We start from the raw sequence: 22,674 nt of genomic DNA on the forward strand, positions 1-22,674 counted from the left end.
TGGGCCTACCCAGAAGCCTTGAAGTTTAGCACTGAGCATTGGAGCAGATGTGACATGTATTTTGAATGGTTCTCATATGTCGTGCCTAAGATCTGGTAACATGGCTGAGTGTCCTCTTTCAGAAGTGGCCAGCAGCAGAAGTCAAAAGACTAGCATAATAGCAAGACAGACAGTGACAGTAATCTTCCTTCTGGCTTATCTGCCCAGCTGCTAGCACCCACTGCTGTGGTGACTTCCAGTGCCAAAGGTTGCATCTGGGCATCGATTATCCCCATGGCTCTAGTGGTTACAAATCAGTTTCCCACTACCACTTTTGAATTCTTTCTACTAATGATTATGCAAGCAGGTGACTTTTTATCATTGATGAGCTTTTTGTTTTCCATGTGATAGGAGTTATATCTGGGGACTTGTGTGTGTACAAGAGAAGTCCATTTCTCTTCAGTAAAAGTTAGTGACACATAGGGCCATTATTATACTAACCCTTGCAAGCTTCTGCTCTTCATTTTAAGTCTTTTAAAAGTAGTAAAGTAGTATTAAAGTAGTATTGTCATCTCAAAACTAGTGGTAATAATTCTCTCTTTAGTCATTCATTCAGGTAGCTAAATCCATTTACCTGTCGTTATGTTTATATTTGAACTTAAACATATGAAAGGATTGTGGGGGTATTTATGGTTGATATAAAGATAGTATTCTTATCTAGCGCAATGCTGACAACCTTTTGTTAAGATGTCTTAGCCGGACTTGCCATTCCCACACAAGGCCTACAAAATGGATTGTGTGAGCATTCCTCATCTGGTTCAGCTCAGAAGCTAATCCATCTTAGTTTATGTATCCATGCAGACTTTTTCAAAACTACGCAGGCTGACTTGGCTCTGAAGCAGATGATGAGTGCTCACAAGTGCTCTCCACCAGCTCCATTTCAATGGTGGTTACCTCCAATAGATGCGGGGTGGTGAACAGCTGATGGGGTAGTAGCATCATAAATTGATGCAGCTGGTTTTGTAGTTGTTCTCTGACCAGAGCCTGGAAAGTTCTCTTCTAATCTTTACAAAATTACCTAGCAATTAACTCCAGTAAAATTTATACTGCCCTGGTTTTTCACTTGTGATGGTACACTATGTAACGTTCATTCTTCAAGAGTAAAACTTCCATGGCAAATGATGTTTAGAGACGGTGTGCTCCTTACCCTGGCAGTATGTTCCACACATAAATCTTACAGATTGCAAGTGAAAAATGAATCGGTAGGTCTCATTTTAGTCTCTAGTGAAAAGTCTTCTTTGTTTATATAGCAACTGCATATCTTGGCACCATTTGTTGTAAATAGTTGATAGCAGATGGCTGGCCTGAGCCTTAGGAAGGGAACATGCTGTAGTGTATTATGCACTGTGCGTAGTGCTTCTGACCACGACCAAGGAAAGTTGTGGAGCACTTGCCAGTGCTTCTGACTTTTCTTCAGTGTTAACTTCACCACACTTAAAGGAAAGAAGAGTAAAATTCAAGTCTCTTTCCCAAGTCTCCAGTGTAACAAGTGCTTCCTACTCTGAGCACACTTGGCCACTGCTTGTTTTTATGTTGATTCACCTGTTTCTGAAGGCTTGGTGATGGCGAGGGGAAGCTCCATTCAGCCGCACAGACACATAAGCAGCAACAGATAGATATATATATATATATAGAGAGAGAGAGAGAGAGATATATAGAGATATATAGAGATATATATATATATAGATATATATATATGAATCAGGAAACAGCTATCCTGCAGCAGAAGAAGAGGATTGTTGATCACTGTTAATTATTTACTCCTGCCACTCTCTTCTGACTCATCTTAAGCAATAGAAACTAAAATAGTTACATTCTTTACTGAAATAATGTCCCATTCTTCTTCTTTTCCTTTCACACTTGCTCTTGCAGAAAAGGGTTTGGGGAAATAAGCAGTAAAAACAAGAGCTGCCTTGCCCTATTCTCCCTTGCCTGATTAATTGTAAATTGAAGATACACAAGATACTCTTTTTTTTTTTTCCCTTTTCAAGGCAATTGCAAAGGACAGCTTCCCCATTTCCTTTTCCATTTTCAGTATGTGCATTTAGATGAAGCTAAAACTGCTTTCTTGCACTTTTTATGCAGCTTTCCTAAAATAATTTGGAATAATTTAACAATGGCTCAGAAACAGTCCAGTTTAACCAGTGGTTGACCTTCAGTCACATTTTAATGTCATCAGGACTATGTTGGTATTTCATCAGTTCCAAGGAAGCTGTATTGTAGCAGAGGCAATGGTGATATCTATAATTGAAGTTGCCCAGTGTCTCTCATGACAATGTTTGCCTTTCAGTAGATTATCAGACTTTAACTGGTTCAATTAATATTTTCCATTCAGAATTTTTCAGTCAAAATAGCCTCACTGTTTTGGAGAAGAAGCTTGAGGGAAAGATAGGGTTATTCATACATTGTAGGGAAAAATAAACCCAGTCTTTTTATTTGATTTTGGCTTTCTTCCCTCTAGTGTAAGGACTGGATATAAAAACCACTTTGAAAATCTAACCAAACTGCTTAAGTTTATAAGCCCCTGAAGAATTTCAGTAAACAAAGACTCAACAAAAATTATTAAAGAATAAGGAAACTTGCTAGTATCACTCTCTGGTGACAGGGCTCTACAGATTGCTAACTTCCACAAGTTCTCGTGTGAGCTTTATGTCTGAAGGTTGAGGATCCCAAGCTTGTGACTGATTCATTCACATGAAAGATTTTTTTTTTTAATACATATATAAAATATTAAAAACTTTCAGGACATTAATAAAGAAAATAATGTTACATTTGCAAAATCAAATAGAGATCCTGGGGCATGGTGGAATAGTACAGGATAACTAAGGAATTGCGTTTTTGCATATGCCATAGGATACAAAGGCTGTACTCAGTCTAAGATTTTCAAACCTTTCAATATGATTTTGTTTGATTTTTCTCTCTTAATTTTCTCCTGAAATAATCATAATTGACTGGAATATATGCCATGCTACATTGCCAGCATCAAGAATTTAAAAAGCATATAATTTATATGGCCCTTCATCTTTTCTGAGATTTGATTAGGAAACGTGTGGGAGATAAAGGCTTCATGCTGTGGCTAATTTTGAAAAGTCAAAAACTGAAATAATAATTTAAAGTTGATTAGTATATTTTGTCTTGAGTTGCAGCTTCTAATGTAAGTCAAAGTTGTTTCAATTTGCAAAGCAAAGTTATTTTGTTCCAAAAACATATATAACACAATATTTTATCGGAGCTTTTCTCTATTTTTTCCTCCAGAAAGCCTGGGAAAAAAAAAAAAAAAAGAATTAGTCAGTTTTGCAGTATTTCCAGTTCCTCTCAACTATGTGGCTTCATTTAACTTTCTCTAACCAGCTCTGGTTTTAGTTTGTTTAATGTTTCGTTTGAGTTTTTAGAGGGAGCTTCCTCTCCCTAATTGGTGTTTCACCATGTCAGATTAGATATTCTCAGGATGCCCCAGCTGCTGGATGGCGCAGACTTGGTTTTTCTCTCCTCAGTGGTCAAGTGGAACAGCTCTTATTTCCTCACTTTTTTCAGCTGTTCCCTCAGCACTCAAGATAGCTTTTATGTACTGGCTGTGCACAGTCAGTTTTGGCTGTAAGAATTTAGGATGGACCCGGGGATAGGATTTATTCTAAGTAAAAATTTCAGCAGGGTTTTAGCCATGTTACAGGGGGCTATTTTCTTCAGTTTCAAGATCCCTTTTATTTTTCAGGCTGTTGGATGCTGGGGGGGGGGGGGGGGGTTTCAGGGTGCGGATTCAGGATGGACCTCAGATGTGGAAGAAGCAGCTGTGGAGATCCAAAATGAGTTTTGTGATGTGGGAGCTTGTGCTGCACTGGCCAGCACTGGTGGTTGGAAATGGCAACCCCTTCCTTTCCCACTCTCCGACCCACCAGTAAAACTGGGCTTCAAAGTGCAGATACTGATCGTTGGAGAAAGGCTAGGTGTGTGCAGTTAAGGTGATGGCAATTTCAGTGATGCATGGGCTTCTAGAGAGTGAGGCCTCTTTTCTCCTTCATGTGGGAAGTCCCAGGAGGCAGGACTATGGCAGCCTCCACTGGAGACCCCCATTGCCTTTCTGTATGTGCCTGGTTATTGTGGGGTTAATAACTCAGTGAAAGGTTGCATGTGTTTGATTCTCACAGGTGGCACATGCTCCTTCCCTGGGCGCTCAATAAAAACTATCTAAATAACATTCTGTCCTAGTGTGCATTTGCTGAGCTTCCAGCTTGTCTACACTTGAAATGCTAGTGCTGACTTTTCAGGCAGCAGAAAGGATATCTGACCTGTTCCTCTAGTTTCGTGTCATAGTGCCAGAGCAGTAAAATTGAGGCAATGGCATGGTGAAACAGGCCCCCAAATGCTGTGTTGCCTGAAGGAGGTATGTTTTGCAAGAAAGATATTGGTGAGCCCTGGGCTGTGGGCTCCAATGTGTGGGGGTTTTGCTTGTTTTTAAATTTTATCTTATCCTAGAACTCTTAAAATGACAGGATATGGTGATGTGCTTTACGCTTCATAATCCACACTGCTTGCTATTACAAGCCTAATATGTTTGAGAAGGCAAATGTAGCTGACACTGTTAATTTATTTTGAAAGAGGTGCTTGCTGATACTCAGAGGAGCATTTTAGCTGCTCTCCTTGAAGAAATCAAGCGAGAGCGATGTGAGGAACAGACTGGTTACAGGTTGTTTGGGAAGTAAGGCTTTTTAACTGAAATTGCGAGCTCCAGGGAGCTCATGATAAGTCCTGTAATAATATCTGTACTCAACAGGACTTTATTGTTGTTGAAATTATGGCAAACATTTAATTCTTGATGTGCTCAAATTAATTTGTGAGAGTCCAATGAACAAATGCTACTTCATATAATCATGTTTTGACATTCTTTGATAAATTAGAACGTATTTTGTTACTTGATTGAAAACAGACAAATAACCACAAATATGAAACCTTGGAAGATAAAAGCCTGAAAGTGTACCATGCAACTATTTACAAAGTTTTGCAGCCTAGCTCTTCTTGAGGGACAAATAAATGAAGAACGAAAGCAGCTACTACTATCAGGAAAATGCATTAGTGTTTTGACAGATAGATGTGGAGATCTTCATACATAAAGTTTGTTTTTTTCCCTGATGTGTAAATATGCACTTAATGTAATTAGAAACAATTGTGAAGTAGCAAGCAGGGAATTCAAATTCTTCAGTTAAGCGGATATTGCAAATGTGATTTGTTGACAGCTTGTCATGCTGCCATTAGAGCTGACCTGGAATTTTCTTTCTGAACTACTTTTCAAAGGAAAACTAACATAAAAAGAGACGTACTTGGCCAGAGAGTGCTCTGTCTCTTTCTAGCAGCAGATGCTTAGAGCAGAAGAACAGTGCAACTGCAGAGTCTTATTTCCTATAGAATAGCTCCCTAACATCTGACTGTCCATGGTTGATTTCCTGAGCTGGAAACTGCATCCATGTTTTAAATTTTTAATAGTCCTTTCCTTCCAGCAGTTTGGTTTAAATAGCATCTTGAACGCATTTGTCATTTTGAAAACCATGAGGAGTCCTCACAAGCAAACTTTTACTTGATGTTGTTTTCAAATTTTCATTTCAGCATTGGGGGGAAGAAAAGGTGAAATATTTTTTCCTTGAGTTGTTTTGCATGTATTGGAGATCATTGATGTGGAGCCGTGATTCCATATATTCTGTTTCAAATTAGATAAATGACAGTTTGAAATATATTTTCTGTATCAGGGTGTTGTCACACAGGAAATGAGATATTGGGCTACAGCTTTTAGGTGTTACATGGTAAGCTGTAAGACTGGTAGAATCCCTTTGACAAGACCCTTAGCTTTTGGTCATAGTTTACTACTTACTCGTTTACTTTTAGTGTTCCTCAGTGCTTTGAGATTTTAAGTTAGACTGGCCTGTTTATGATTTTATTTCTGTATTACAACATCTAGGTGAATCAGGTCAAACCCGTCAATAAAATCTGAAATACATGAAAAGTGTTATTTTTTCATATAGACTCTGCTCCGAATAAAAGTTTTGCATACAAGTAATATTTTTAAACAAAAGCCCTTATTATTCCTCCCCTTCACCTGGCTAGCTTGCCTCTGCTAGTGATCAGAAAGTCTTAAGCATCTAACTCCCACTTGAGGAGCTTAATTTGAAAATACAGATTGCTCAGCCATGCGTTGTGCTTGGGAGTGCCTTAGAACTGGTGATTTCAGCACCAACATTTATCAGCTACCTGTAATTCTTTTTCTAAGCATGGTCAGAAGCACTTTGGTGCCAAAGCACTTAGCAGTTTTGAGACCTACTCTGGGTCCAACCTAGAAGACCTGTGAACATGAAGTGTCAAGAGAAGATGGATCTCCCTGGTACCTTTGAAACTGGCTGGTGGTTCAGGCTCTGAAGAGAACGGAGCAGCAGCAAATATGTTCCTTTGAGTCACAGGAGAAAGTGGTGGAATTGGGCATCTTCGATACAGTCTCCAGTGACAAGGGGAGCTGCGCAGTCACAGAGTCCAGGAGAAAGGCTTCCATGTATTTTTTTCCTGCTGGAAATCATTCCAAGGCACTCATATCTCTGGGAAGGGCCCTACCTAGAAACCTATAGGTAATTCTTGGGGAAGCTGCGCTTGCAGCCTTATGTGTTGAAGCAACTCCACATTCCATGCAGTCCTTGGACAGGATGGGGGTTTAGCACAATCACTCCCTGTACCTTCCCCTAGACTGTACTCCTGCTGTGACGTTCTTTGCTTCTTCGTTATTCTGTTTTTTTACTTTTCTTGCTATCCTTATCCACAGGAAGGCATTATAACTTCCCCCCCCCCCCCCCCATGTGTGAATTTGGTTTTCTCAGTGACAGCATGAAAGTGACTTCTTTCCTTTTTCAGTTGAAAGAAAGGGAGTAATCCCTGATCACTACTGTAGTTGTCTTTCTTTTGGAACATATTGGATACTGATTCCCATGAGAAGGGAGGTACCAATGCCTTAGGGAGGTGTGGGACACTTCCTGCATTGCTGTCACAGCAGCTTGGACAACTGTGCTCAGGTGCGGTGAATTCTCTTCTGGGGTATGTAAAGGTATATCCAAGACTTTGGGGTCAGGATTATGACAGGAGTCAGCAGCTGAGAGGACAGGCAGTGGGAGGCTGATGTTACTGTGTAATGGAAAGATCTAGTCGGAGTTCTTAACTGGCATTGCCTGCCATTCCTATGTACACCAGTGATTGAAAGCACAGGATCTGTGAAACAGAACCAAAACAACAAACATCTGTAGCAAAAGTTATTTGGGGCTACTTTTCTCCAAATTATCTCAACGATCTGTAAAAGTAACCTGCTGGTCCTAAAACTTTCATTTAGGAAAGGTGTACATAAACAGAGAAGATCTTAGAGTCTTATGACTTTATCTGATATTAAAAAGTCCAGTTACGTCAGCTGAAAAGTAGATTTAAGCATTGGGTTTAAAAAGTGCTGCTCAGCACAGCAGAAATTGCGTGTAGAGTGCAGGTTCTCTAGTATAACCTGAATTTAGTACCAAAACTGCTAATTAATTAACAGTAAATACTTTCTATTTTGTGTTGATTGTTTGGTCCCAAATATGCAAACTGACTGCCATATGCAAACTGGTGTGCCCTTAATTTTGATCTTGCTTACACCAACAAATGGAATGATGTGTGACTTGCATCAGTCTGGGTCAGACTGCAGGAGGCCATATGTGTTTATTTTAGCCTTTATTAATGATTATATTTACCTCATTGCAGTGACTTGCTTTGGTTTCTATTGACAAAACCATGACTTAAGAGAATGCTTGCAAAGACAAGAACAGATGTTTCCAGGCTGCTCACCACAGGGAGGAAAAAAAGCCAGTATTTACTAGTAAGCTGGTGTTGGCTATGCCATTTTTCCAAAGAGTAATGATGAACAGTAGCAGTTAATCAGTTTCTGAAGATCTTGACTTGACAACAAAAGAATGGGCTTGAAGATGCCTTTTTATATAGTCTGATCTGCACAGTAGAGTGGAAGACAATTACTGTAATCACTGAAACCAATTCTACCTTGTAACATTCTTTTGAAGTATCTTAGTGACCAAGGAGAAACTAAAATCTTGATGAAATAGATAATGAAGAGAAAAAATTTGAAGTGATGGGGCTACAACATCTGTGTAAACAAGGTGGAAATAATAATAAACTACAGGTTACACGATATAAATGAACTCGGTTTTGTTTTTAACAACATGCAGCAAAGTGCTCTCACGGTTCAAAGAGAAGCCACTATACATGTGTCTTTGAATGTCGTGAATGCAGGAAGAGCTGAGCATGACGTTTCCTCTTCCAAAACACCAGGCAAGTTTGAAGGAATATACTGTATCAGTATACCAACAGGGAATTTTTAAAACTAATATATGGATGCATTTTCTGACTTCCCACTTTCATTACCAACTTACTGCAGGTTTTTAATGGTTTAGTAAATGATCATGATCAACATGCTGCAGGTTTAGTAAGATGTATTCCTTCAGATAGCTCAAGGGCTTTTTTTCTCTAACTTTTTTTAATAGGAAACGTGATGGTGATCTATAAGTGTCATGCCACTGACACTGGCTAGATGAAATGCCATGAGAGCAATTCATGGGCTTACTGGTTCCACCTGCTGGCTGAACTGTTGGTGATGGCTGTCGGTCAAGTAGGGTTGAGTAAGCAATCCTGTAAAAAGAGTTTACAGATAATTCCTGTCTGAGGTGTAGGGATAGAGTCTTGTCATCGTGATACAAACTTTCTCTCTGTTTTTTCATTCACTTTCATTTCATTAAATTCAGTTTAAAACTTCAATTTGTTAAGCATAGTGGCAATATCTAATCACAGGTGTGTTTTTTTGCAAGAGAAGGACAGCAACTCTCTTGGAAAATAAGGCTATGAATGGAATAACCCACTGATGTGCCAGTGCTGCTGCCTGCTTATCAATTCTGGAGCTCACACAGGGAGAGAAAGCCTAGACTTGTTCCCCCTAGAACTATCACAGATACTGTATGGCATTCACAAGGGCTTGGAGAAGGGTGACCCCTTGCATTGGGAACGTACACCAAAAATATACCCAAAGAAGGTAAGGGATGGAGATGGAGGGAATCCAGAGCTAGACTTAACCCTGGATACTGCAGTGAACATGGGTACAGAAGAAAGGCAGGAGGTGAGAGGAGTGAATGATGCACATTAACATGGGTTGTAGGGTGAACACTAGGGCAAGAGTTCAGGGGAGCATGGGTATAGGATTGCAGTTAAAGCTGGATCCTGCAAAGCCTGCAGGGCTAGAAGAAAGCTATGGACTTCCATGAAGGCAAATGCTGTTTGCTGGGTATTAGTAATGCCAGAAAGTTTTGGAGTTACTATTAGGATTTGGAATTTGGGTGCTCTAGAGCCTAGTTTCTTGTTTGGATCTCGCCAGGCTTTCAGTGCTGAGGGTTGGCTCCAGCAGAAGTAAATCTCTTTTGATTGGTTTTGTTAGCACTAGGTCATGATTAAGACTAAGTTTAAGATAACAAAATTTATGGAATCCTGTTTTATAGAGTTTCCTTTCTTGCTGTGTTGTCAAAGCATGTGGAGTAGATTAGCAGCTAGTTCTATGGAGGTGAATGGTTTATATTGTAGGTTTCAGAGGTAGTAGGTTTCTAAAGGTCTTAGAGGTGCCCTTTGGGTTCTTTGAAGATTCACCTATGCAGGATATTTTAAGAGTTAATTTATTCTGCTGGTTGCAAACCTTCATCTCATTTTCTTACCAAAGGAAGAAGAGAAGTTTTCTGAGGTAGCATCCTGTTGCTGCTACCCTTCCTCCTGCTCCAGGCAGTGACTGCTGACTGACAGAAGTTCAGCCTAGCCTGCTAGTGACAAACTCATAAAAGGAGCAAATGACTTGTGAATCCCACAAAGCTACAGTTACCAGAGAACGGTTTGGGTTGGAAGAGACCTTAAAGGTCATCTTGTTCCAACCCAGGGACAGGATATTAGTGCATGAGTACATCCTACAGATGTCCATATTGATATGCTTCTTAGCATGGTTTTGCCTTTATTGATCCCTCAGGCATGGTCTGGGCACAGTTCAGGAGGTGCACATGTACCACAAAGAGTTTGGATATGGCCATTCTCTTTGGGAAAGTGATGTAACCTCAGGAGGTGTTCTGTACCACTTGGCCTCAGATCCAGAGGAGTCACTTCCCTGAATTACTCAGTAATACACAGAGAGCAAAACTGACTCAGGAACAAGCAAGCTGATAACTGTGTCTGAAGGATCAGCTTAAGGAGCAGCTTGAAAAGGAGGTGATTCTTGCGTCAAGTTCAAAGATGCTGCTCATTTGCAAACATTATTTTGTTTTCTGTTTTAAATGCACTGGTGTTCTAAAGGATGTGTTTGGAAGCAAATTCCTCCAATTTTATTTGTTGTTTCTGATGGCTTGTCTCTGGTTGTGGGAACTCAGTAGCACTTGCAGGTATGCTGCAGCAGATTGCCATGCTGCCAGTAGTTTTCATGCAGCATTACTGTACCGTGGTCAGAAATGGTTGATTACGCAGGAGAAGGAAGCACAGAGCAATTGTCAAGTATTTAGGTAATGTTAGATGGAATATGAATCTGATTGCATTTGACTTAAAAGCAACCTCCTTCCCCACCTAAAAAACAAAATCCCACCCCTGAAAATATTAAAGCCGTCTCCCATGGTAATTTTTTTAGTGATTTTTATAGGCTAAATAATTCTCAGGCACAGCTAGTACTTTGTCCATTCAGAGAGAGGTGACACTTCATCTTTCACTAAGACACTTCAGGCTCATTCTCATACCAAATCCATTTTCATTCCTGCTCTATGAACCTGTAACATAGGTTATGCAATTAGGAGGAAAGTGTTTGCAGAAATGATAAGGAAAACCTGATAAATGAAATCTGCTATACACTGTCAGTCAAGCTGAAGCTATTCCAATAAACACAAACATAGTTTTTTGTTTCCAGCTTAAAGAGACAGAGTAAAATAATTTATGGCCAAAATTGTCTTTCCTTCCTCACAGCATTTATATGGATATAACAGTAGACATCACAAAATATGTTAAGGGATATATGGTAGAGTGTTAAAAAGGCAATGCTATGGTTAGCATTGTAGTTATACCATTAGAGTTAATGGACTTTTTGTTCCGTAACTGGGCCCCTCTCTGTGAATATATACCTTTTTGCTATATGTCTTTATGCAATTAGGAGCATTTTTTAGGGTGAATGTTTGGTTTTAGGAAGGGATTTTGCTTTCAAGGCAAATGCAGTCAGATTTATATCACATCTATTATTATCTAAGTGGAGTCTTGTCTTCCAGAGGAGATTTATCTTATAGAGTGCACAGATTGGGCAGCCTTCAATTTAGGAATGGATACAGAATATTTTTGCAAGTGTTGCTCTATAATTTTTTCCTTTTTATCTTTTCTGCACGCTATTCAAACTTTTCTTGGAAGACAAAATCAGTCATTTCTTTGTGGGGAAATATGATTCTGTTCTTTCTCTGTATTTTCTGAGGGCCTCAGAAATGGTAATGTATCGTTAGCAGTTCTAAGGAGGTGATGTTATATCTCCACGTTATAAATCGGGAGTGAAGGCTGGTGGTTGAAGCACAGTTCTGAGAACATTTGCTAATTTGTGGACCCCATTCAGTGACCCAGTTTCTTGGAATAATTCATTCTGTGTGATCAAGGCACCTTCCCCTCTTGTCGATTTCAGTGGCATTAGCTCTCAGGACCTCTGCAATCTGGGCCTCAGTGCTTGAAACAGAAGACCAAAGATGTAAGGAATACTTACTTGGTGACCAGCTCAAGATTTAGTGCAAAGGGATTCCCTACCAGCACATAAGAACTGTGGAGCAGAGGCTAGGAAACAGTACTTTTTTCAAGGATGATCCTCATTTCCGGTTGTCCAGAGCCTCTTTCTTCTGATTCTACTATGTGTTTGAGTATCTAACAAATGAAGCAGTGCTTCAGTGACTGATGACCTCTATAGCTGCACTTCTGATTCTCAGAACAGATACATGCTGAGAAGTTAGAAAACTGATCATTTATTTAAAAAGGGTACTCAGAGAAAGCAGTCCAAACCACTTCAGCTTTGACAGCATGTCCCAAGTTTTCCCTGTTATTGCATGAAATGGGGCAGTCTAAGTCTAACTTTAAAATGTGCCCATATTCTATCTTGCTATAGTCACCCGATCAGAGTACCTGAGTCAGTCTCTTCCTCCAGCATAATATGCTGATATGCACTCTTCTACTTGAAAACAGCTCATCTTTGCTCAAAACTGGTCTGTAGTGTCAACTGAGTGACATTCATTTACTGCGCTGGGTGGTGTTGCTGAGAAGTAAAACTATCCCATTAGCCTGTTTGCAGTATAAAATAGGCTTTTGCATTTTACAAGCTTATGCAGTGTGGTGAGATTCTGGCAAGTGTAAAGGAAAAAGGTGTTAAGGAGAGCTGGCAGCTCCTTAGAGAAAAGATATTAAGTGCAAACTTCCAATAAGGAGGAAAGTTAAGGAAGTGAAGTAGAAGACCAGTGTAGCTAAGCTGTCAGCTCTTCATAGCCCCTGAAGAGAATGTTTTTTACAGAGTGGGAAGTAGGTCAGATTTCCAAGAGCAAGGGTAAAAAAAAAAAAAGCATGTAGGGACGATAAAAGCACACATCTCGAGGCACAAAATGAGATTAAAGGATTGAAGTATCCAGGTGTGTAACAGGTGCTAAGGACTCAATTTTCTTGTACGTTAGTAATGAAACAAAGACTGAAAGAAAATGTTAGAGGGTGAAAGAGATCAACAGATGGCATTGGGGAGGCCATAGTGTCTTTGGTTTGTTTGGGTCTTTCCCAGTGAAGTGTATACTGTTGCTACTGATAACATGGGGAACCATGCTGCCACTGCTACTGTGGGCAAGTAGGCAGGGGCCTGGGTGCTAGAAGATCTCACATGTGCAAATGAATGCCTCTGTACAGCTTGATATCTACAGAAGTGTATACCTTCCAACCTCCACCCACCAATTTGAGGGTGGTTTGTCTGGAGGATACCTGAAATATTGACTGAAGATGACTTGGAAAGTGCTTGGGAACAGTCCACTGTGGAAGGCAAGCATGAGCGGGGAGGATCCCAGAGGTGACTTCTTTGCAAGTGCTGTTATGTACTTTTGTTATTGGGTTAGACGAGTGTGATAACCATTCATGCAGAAGGCACTAAGTTGTTAAGGATGAATGAAGCTATGAAAGAAAGGGCCACAACTGAAAATGATCTTAATTAGTTGGAGAAGTAATCATAAAAAGAATGGTCACAGTTCAACAGTGATATGTTCTATATATGACTCTTAGGAGTAACCAACTTTAATGATAGAGGCTGGGGAATAACTTCCATGGGAGTAATTATTCAGAAAAGAAGACTGTGACTTGCAGGGAGCCACAAGCCAATACGAGTTGACATCGTCATGCTGTGGTATGCATATTCCAGGGTGAATAGAAACAAATATAGTCTGTGGAACCCATGAAAAAAAGATTCATCTGTGCTTGGAGTTCCATGTCAAGTCACAGGGACTGTACTTTGAGAAAAATGTAAATCAACAAAATTATGCAGAGGGATGGCAGCAAAGCTGAACAACCAGTCCAGGTAATATAACTGATAAGTAAATATCGAGTAAATTGGTGTTATCTGGGGCAGATGGCAGCAATATAATTAGTAGTTATATCCTTCTGTACGTATGGGCTGCTGGAAAGAAGGAGAGAATGACCCATTTTCTGTGCCTGTGATAGCACGAAGACTAAAGACCATAAGTTCCAGCAAGAGAAATGGTGCTACTATGGAAAGAGTAGTCCAGCACTGGAAGAGTTTACCTGGGGAGGTTAATGAATTTCCATTGTTGGAGGTCTTCAAGAGCAATTGGGAAACATCCTCTGGAAATATTATATATTGTGGTAGATTCTGCTGTGGGGCTGGACAACTTCTGATGCCTCTTCCGGGAATAACTGCATTGTTTTCTGACATGCTTTCCCTTCCATCTTTTTTATCCTTTTACTTCTTGGTATTACTTTTTTCTGGATAGGATTTCTTGGGGGGCAGGGGGGTTCAATGGATTAAAATTTAGCAAATCCATAGCAGTCATCTTAGTACAGAGCTCCGTGGGGCGGTACTTTAAATTACTATGTTTGACTGACTACTGAAGTTACAAGGGTCCCAGGCCACAACTTCTTAGTGAGAATGTTCTTTATAGATGGATTAAGGCCTGGGACTTGCTTTCTAATCAGCATATTTTCTGAAGACTTTTAAAATGCATGTAACAGTTTGACATACCAGCTGTCACCAGAAATCGTGTCCCCCCACCGACACCCATGTGTGGTGCGTTGGCACTCATGTCATACAGGGAGGGAGTGTTGACAGGTCCTCTTGCTAGTCACCTTAGAAAGGGAGGAAAGAAGCCAGGGTTCAGCAAAGGAGAACTGGCAGTCACAGGAGAACACTAGGGATGGCAGAACCAGAACAGTCAAAGCAAGGAGTTACTGGACTGGCCCAGGGCTTTTACAAGCCCAAGAGGAAATGCATGCAGCAAAAGGGAAATATTCTTCAGCCTCATCCATGTTTAGTTTGGTGCTTGAGATTGATTTGAACTTTTCTTGTCATGGGACAGCAGTGCAACGCCATTCATGGCCAATCTTTCCAGCCTCCAAAGTCTTGAGTAGCACTAGTTGCATTTGTGTTAAACTGAATCATGTTTTCTTTTGACTTAGAAGCCAAATTTGATTTCCAAGCCAATGCTTGACAGCATCCTTTGTCTTCGTGATGACAGATGGAAGTATGTGCGGAGCCTCCTGACCCCGGCCTTCAGCGATACCAAACTGAAAGAGGTAAGGTGTAGACCATGCTGCTTTCATAAATTGTAAGACATAATAATTTTCTTCTGTGCAGGCATATACTTTATATGGGTCCATATTAAGGATAGGTAAAACCTGCTTATTTTGTACCAATTTATTTAGACATGAAGAGCACATGGAATGGAGTATACGTGCAGTGTGATCCATGTCACAGACTGGTGAAAATCAGAATAGATCATCTGATTTGATTCTATGTCTTTATATAAACTAGTTTTCCCATGAAAGCATGGCAAACTCAAAAAGGACCCTTATACCTTCCTCTTCCCTGCCCTGCTAGGAGTAAGCTAAAGTATGGGATAGGTTATTGCTCCTAGTTGGAGCGTAGCTTTTTGTGATCTGCAGAGTCAGCAGCTCTCACGTTAACACAGGAATTCAGGAATTGCTGTCAGTCTGTTTTCATTTCTCCATCTTCCCCCCCCCCCCCCCGCTCTTTAATCCTTTTATATAATAAAATAAGTCACTGGAACAAAATGTCATTGCCAGATAAATACTTCTGACTGAAAATAAATGTCTCTATGCTGACCAACTGCTAATTTCCTATAAATGTCTCAGCATTTACTTAGCCATGGATGGGAACCTATTCCCCAGTAACAAGTTCCTATTCCAGTGACATGATATCTCTTAATTAAATGCAGATAAATGATTGACTGGTTAAAGTCTTCTTTCAAGGGGAAAAATTAAGAAAAAAACAAAAACACAACAAAACCCCACCTATTTATATATCTTATTCTGAAAGGGAACCATGCGTCACTTCGGTGCCCAGTCCTGGGCTGTAAAATTTTCCACTGGGCAGACGCTTGTGTTGTTTTGACATGCCGCTGTCGAAATCCACAGTAACATCTAAATGTGTCTGGCTCTCCCAGCTCTATAGACAGCGGTCGCTTAGCAACACCGGCTGTCACCTCCTTATTATGGTAAATTCTAATTGGGCACCAGCCTGGTAGAGATGCTGATTAATCACAACTGACAATGCCATTGGTTATGTGCCCCGATATTTGCTCTGTCCCTGGCTCCATCATGAAATTTTAGCGAGGCAAGGATGTTTAAATATTCAAGCAATTAGTTCCTTGTGTGTGGTGGGGAGAGGAGAGTTTTTTCCTAGAGGAAGTTAATCTGCCCTACTGCAGGTCATCGGCTCTTTGCAGGTGGACTAAGAAAAGATAAAGCGGCGCTCCCCTCAGTTTGCAGAGAGCAGCCTCTGCCAGCACCAGCCAGGCAACTTGACTGAAGAGAGCACCGAGGCTCTCAGCACCATGTTTTGGGGGTGGGAATGCACTGGTCTGCAGGGTTTGACCAATTAAACCTGGGTGGGAGAAGAAGTCACGGTGCTCACTTTACGCTGCTTGGTGGTGGAGCTGCACACAGGAGTAGTGGTAGGAGGTAAAATGGAAGGCTGGGTAGTGTCCAGTAGCTGTCCCATATGCAAAAATTTAGATCTTTGTTTTTAGCCTGATACTCAGCTTTCCCTGTTCTGCCTCTTCCAAACTCTGTGGAAGGGGTGTGATTGTGCCAGGGTGACCTGGACATGGTCACTTTCTTCTCCCAGCCTACAGGAAGTTGGAAAATGAGTGGGGAATCTCTCTCTGAAAGGCCTAACTTTGTTCTTCTGATCGGTGTCTTCACCAGAAGACTGTCCACCCCTACAGAGAGGGACACTTACAAAAAGCCCACGTGAGCTTAGGAACCTCTTTTTAATGGGTGCACTCCCCAGACTTGCATTTCATTTTCTACCCAAATACATCAGCAGTCCTGGGATTTGAACTTAATGTAACTTAAGTCCTTCTTATGTGCTTCTCTTGCTGTTGCTTAATTTAGAAGCCATACCAACACTTCTCAAAGGAAATCAATGTTCATTAATTATGATCTCACTTTTAACTCTCCCCTATTTAGTACTCTCTCGGAGCCTCTACAGCAGCATATACTATGTTCTAGTATTGGCAGTACTAGAGAGTATTCTGAATTATGTAGAAGACATCCTGTTTATAATAAACTCTTCCTCTCTGCCTCAGAGGAATTACAAATAAGCTAGTTTTGGTATGAATCATTTCATAATGACCTGGGTATGTTGTTTTATGTATATTTATAAATACTGCTAAATACATTCCTCCTTTCTTTCCCAAGACATTGATTTTTTTGCTATGAAGATCGGAGCTCTGATGAAACCTCCCACCAAAGTCTTCCTCTTTGTTCAGTCTGGATGTCTGCCTTCCCTATGCAAACTCCTCAGTGATGCTGGAAAGACTGCAGACCTCCCAGATGGCTTCAGAGAGTGGTTTCCCTTGGCATTGCAGTCCTTATTGTCGCTCCAGACATAGACTTTTCTGCCTGGATGCTCTGAGAAAACTGGGAGCTATTACCCTGTGACAGAGCAATAAATGTTAACAACTCCTTGTGTTCCCCATATTAGTCACTTCAGATAAAAGATGCACAGAGGGAGTGTAGGTTCCTGATATCTCCATTTCAGGAACGCAATCTACTAGTTGGCCGAAGGACAGCTTCAGCATCAGCAAGAAGAAGCCAGTCATCCACACTTTGGCCTGGCTGCTATAATACAAAACCCAAGACAGACCTAATGTATGTTGTTAAGGTTTGACCTGCAGTACCCTGTAGCCTCATCTAGCTGCCGTGGCTGGGGAGAGGTGTACTTTGCCCTTGCTGCTCTATGGAAGTGGTGTAGTGTCACTGAGAAGTTCACTAAGCTTGAGGAATTTCCTCTTAGTTTGACAAAAATCTCCAACAGCCAGCCACCAAATGAGGAAAAGTTGATCCCAGAAATTTTGAAGTTTGCAAACTTATGAGTAGATAACTGAAACTGGAGGTTATAGAGCTGTTGGGTAGCCAGTGTAGTGATTGCTGTGTGTATGCAGAGAGTTGCTTTCCTAATGTTTTTCAGGATTTTCTGGCGTCTTCAGTTCTCTTTGTCTCTTCAGTTTCTCTTTAAAAGCTGCGTACTGTTTCACTGTTACTTTTATAGATTTCTGTACATTGTGTGTTCTCCCTTTTTAATTTCCTTTTTCTAATGAGTGTGTAAAGATTAGTAAAGCAGTCCAGTCCAACTGAAGGAAGGTTTGGCTTCAGGTAACATTAAAATCAAATGTTATAGTGGTTAGCAGAGTGTAAATCATTAGACTTCTAAGCTTGATCCTGCAGTAAGATTTGGTAGCATCCCATGTGAGATGCCATTGGAGTTGGTAGCAAATCTGATTATAAGCTCTTTTCTGTAAGACCCTTGAGTGGACCTCATAAAGCCATTGCTATGTGGGCTCTAAAAATGAGTAGTGGGAGATCGGAGGCAGGAGATCCAAGAAGTTTCACTTCCAGCTCTGCCATTGACTGCCCATACATGATCTGGCAGAAACTATTTAAAATCTCTGTAAATGAAACAATTTTCATCTGTTAAATGGGAATAATATCAACTACTGAAAATTGATCTAAGATGTAATTCATAAGAAATTGGTGAAGTAAAATACCTGGAGGACCTTAAGTAAAAGTTGTACCTCCTGATGTTCCTGTCATGCTCTCCTCAGCTATTATGTATTGCAACGAGTTTATGTGTTAGAGATCTTGCTGTACCAAACTTGATTCCCTATTCAGTATTTCTTATATTTTTTCCTCTTCTTTTTGCTGTGGTGCCTGTGATGATCCTGCAGTTCTGGATCCTTTGTCAGACTTGATAAATAGCTTTGCTCTCTTTTACAGCCAACACCAGCAGAAAACCTATTGATTTTCATTTATTCTGATGGTGCTGCAGTAGTCTTGTCATCTCCTATCAGTATGCTTGGAGACCTCTCCTCCATTAACCAACCATTAAAACAAAACAGAACACAAAAATTAAAGAAGAGAGCGCACCATAATGTGGCATTGTTCTAAATAACCTGTGGAGTTTATGTGAGGCATTTTCTTTCAAACAAGGAGAAACAAAGCAGAACTTGTGATAACATGGCAGAACAGTGTGGGAGAATCCTCCAGTGTCACTCTCAGGCATGCAGATCTTCCAGGTCCCACTAGGACATAAAATCTGACAGTCCAATCATTGAGGATTCCTTGATTTGCTCTTACTATGCTTGTGCACACTGGTCAGAGGCATTTTGGAAGAGTCTCTGGAAATTGCTATTGTTACTTAGCAAAGCAAGTGTGCTCAGCTGAGGCAAAGCAAAACAATAACGTAAAAGCTGATACATGAAGTGTGCATGTCCTTGAGCCACAAGTCTGTGTGACTGAGTTGCTCGTTTTGGTAAGTTGTGCCCATGAATAGCAGGACCCCACTGTGAGGTGATGGAAACAAATTGTTTCACAAACATCATCCTGGCAGTCTGCTCTTTTCCTGGTTTTGGTCAGGGACTTGAAGCAATTCTTGTGTTAGGGATGCATCGTTGTTTTTTTTTTTATTCCTTCATATTTCATCCTATCTGTGGGATAAGAGACCCAACACAACTTTTGTGTACTGCACATGAAGAGTAAAATCTCCGGTGTGTCTGTCTACAGATAATACAACCTAGACTTCTGCTGCCTAGTTTGGGTGCTAATAATAAAGGGAATAACAACAGCGAATACTGAGGACCACATCTAACTAGAGGAACGTGACTCTGATGCCTTTGAACAGTGCAAACATCCCCATGCCCTGTGCTTATGCAGAATCGGAAACTAATTGTTGTTATGTGCCAAATAGCATATTGGCAGGATTTATACAGCAAAGCCCCTGGCATCATGAAAACCCTAACCCCAAATGCTCTTCTTTGGCAGAAAGAAAGAAATTTGGACTCTGGGCTACTCTTGCTATTAGATAACTGGCAGATCAAATATTTACAGGGACCATATTGTTTAAATTTTTCTTCATCCTGTTACTCTCAGCCAATCTGAGCACAGAGCAGCTGGGGTTTGTTTACCCACCACAAACTGAATTTCAGGCAGGTTATGCAGCTTTTATGTTCTGACTGGCAAATAAGAATACATAGGAAGTTAGTGATACCCAAGGCAGTGCAGATCAGCATGCCTGTGTCTGTGCCGGTTTTCAAAGTTTGGTATAGTTCATCACCCCTAACACTACTTCATATTTCTTGACAATTGAACAAAGAGTTTAAAGTGTTAAGGGACTTGAGAATGTTTCAGTGGTCTTTGTAGTTAGCAGTCTTGGACTAATTTATGTCCCTCAGGGGAATAAAAACCCAAACCCAAATCCTGGATTCCTGAGTGGATATCCCCTGTAGCATTCACATGCAAATAATTGTCTCATTGATATGACTGTGTCCTATCATGCTAACAATAAATCAAATCCATGTGCCCCCTTACCCATTTTCCTGGTTAGATTTACTAATTAAAATATCTTATTACTAGAAATGTGTTGCAACAGTATTTGAAAGACTGGTGGAATGTGTAAAGTGCAGAGGTGCTGTGAGATGCCCTGGCCAGGCATATGTGCCCCTGCCATCTTTGCCAGCTGTTGGAAAGCAATAGCAACCAGCTGGGTGGTAGCAGGTCTGGTGATGTTATGAAGAATAAAAAAGAAAATAAGGCAGTAAAAGGAAAATCTGAAATGATCGCCATCTGTTTAGGAAGCATCATACCTGTTAAAATATGGATTTTCATTTTGTTCTCCTTGACTGGTTCAGTTCATTGGAGGGGCTGGACCCAGAGATTATAAAACATTTCACCTTGCCTCAATCTGTTGAACAGAAATGTGTTAATTTTGTTGAACAATTTGAGGAGAAGCTCACTGCAGGGGATCTTCTTTAGCAAGCCAAATGGGGAAGAAAACTGCCACTTAATGCGGTGTGCACCTCCTAAATGCATAATAGCTACTTTTACTGAATATTAATCTACTTTCAGAATTGTCTTGTGAGACAAAGCCCAAATCAATCCGGCTTTGAACTGATATAGCAACAACCTGCTCCATCCCATGTAGGGATGGGACATTGAGAGCAGCTAGACACATTCTTGACTCAGACTTCTGCCTTCGGAAAACATGCTAGATGCTCCCGCATCGGCCTTTTGACTGCGTATAGTCTTGTCCATGTGTTAGGATGGCTGTGTGCCTGTGCACAAAGTGTTATGCCAGTTTCACAGAGGTACAAGTGCCAAGCAAAATGGACTTGGCTGGGCAGGCTGCATAGCTCTGAGAGTGTACTGAGAGGCTGCAGTAAGTCTTTTTTGGTAACAAGAATGTCAGAGGAGTAGCACAAGTATGTTCTCATGTTTGTTGACACCCATATGCTGAAGGAGGTTGTTCAGGAAAGAAAGGTAGGTTTCTGTGCCTGCGTCTGCTGGTGCTAGTCATTGCGGTTGAGTAGTAATAAATTGTAGGCAGTAAGGATCTCTTGGCAGTGTGGAGAAAGAACCATAGCAGATGACACTGTCAGGGTCAGGGCTGGATTGCTGTTACACCCTCCCTCTGCCCCTTAGTAGGTGTATTCAAGGCAAGTGCCTGATGCTTTCAGATATAAAAAGTTCAAGAAAAAGAGAGAGACAGACCTTAATGACGTCTTGATAGTCATGACAGCCTACGCCATGGTTTCCATGAAGCACTAAAGAGGAGAATGCTGCCCTGTTAGCTACACCCGAGCTGTGGTTAAGTGTAACTGACCATCATGTGTCAGTGGCTGGAAAGAACCATTAGCTGAATAAATGAATGTTAATGTCCGTTTAATGTCATCACAACTCCAGAAAACCCTTTCCTCAGATAGCAAAATAGCAGTTTGCCCTCAGCAACTTGTAGTGGTATACATGGTGTTTTTCTAATGTATAGTTCAATTTTTCAAAGGGGGGGGGGGGACACAGGGGATGGGGATGGGGGGCATGGGACAGGAGGAAGAAAATGCTAGGCCTCTGATGCTAATATCTTTACAGGACTTTGGGACTATGGAAAATGTTATTCCTTCTGTCCTGGAGCATATCTGACCTAAATGTAATATACTGTAAATATGGATTGTGATAAATCATCAGGTGGCAAAGGAAATGATTAAAAAGAGAGGGGAGAGAGGGGTATGATTCTGCTTGATAGCTCTTTATGTTTATAGCCAGAGGTGGGCAAGAACCAAAGGCCAGGTAAGTGATAGGGCTTCTCCGGCTTAAGCCCAGAGCTGGAGAAGGGCATCCCTGTAATGTGTAGGTTTATTTTTAGCAGTCAGTCCCAAAGCTTCATCTTACCTGTGCAAAAGTGTCTAAGCAGACCTGTAGAGGATCCATCCTCTGTATCCTGAGACCTGAGGTCTCCATCCCATCTACTCAATAAAACTAATTTAGAATAATTGATTTATTTTTTTTTTACCATTTAAATGTTTTTCACAATCAAATGTGTTCCTTTCTAGATGACACCACTAATAAACCAGGCCTGTGACGTCCTGCTGTGTAACTTGAAAGCCTATGCAGATTCTGGCAAAGCTTTTGATATCCAGAGGTATGCTCAACATGCCAGAAATTAGTAGCAGATTTAAAAAAAATTAAAAAAAGGGGGGGGGAGTCAATAGTTGCAGTTATTCTAAATATGCGCTTTACAGTACAAAAGATGTGTGTCTGTCCCCCCCCCCCCGCTTTCCTAGCTTTTATGAGTGGAGATCATAGTTTTAATAGGGGATGTGCCTGATAGATGCCTTGTCTTCCTGGGGGCAGCCATTGCATACTTGAAAAGTAATTTTGGAAAAGCATCTAATGTATTTCTAGCTGTTGTTTAATGAAGTTTGAACAGCTGGAAGCAGAAAGGAAAGCTGCATCAGTCTCTGTCCAGCCTGCTTTCTACAGTCT

General features: G+C 40.8%; 1 protein-coding gene across 9 annotated transcripts in view; it reads left to right on the forward strand.

Annotated features, from left to right (window-relative positions):
* Window positions 1-22,674, forward strand: part of TBXAS1 (thromboxane A synthase 1) — a 239,321-nt gene that overhangs the window by 125,112 nt on the left and 91,535 nt on the right. For all 9 annotated transcript variants that reach the window (XM_061444970.1, XM_061444973.1, XM_061444964.1 and 6 more), the window contains 2 exons: window positions 14,794-14,910; window positions 22,242-22,330. In XM_061444970.1, the coding sequence (XP_061300954.1) occupies window positions 14,794-14,910; window positions 22,242-22,330 (206 nt within the window). The remainder of the gene's footprint in view (window positions 1-14,793; window positions 14,911-22,241; window positions 22,331-22,674) is intronic.

Source organism: Pezoporus flaviventris, unplaced genomic scaffold (genome assembly GCF_033815535.1).
Source record: "Pezoporus flaviventris isolate CSIRO_AGI_PZ_B2104156 unplaced genomic scaffold, CSIRO_AGI_Pfla_v1 ptg000002l, whole genome shotgun sequence".
Classification (NCBI taxonomy): Eukaryota; Metazoa; Chordata; class Aves; order Psittaciformes; family Psittacidae; genus Pezoporus; species Pezoporus flaviventris.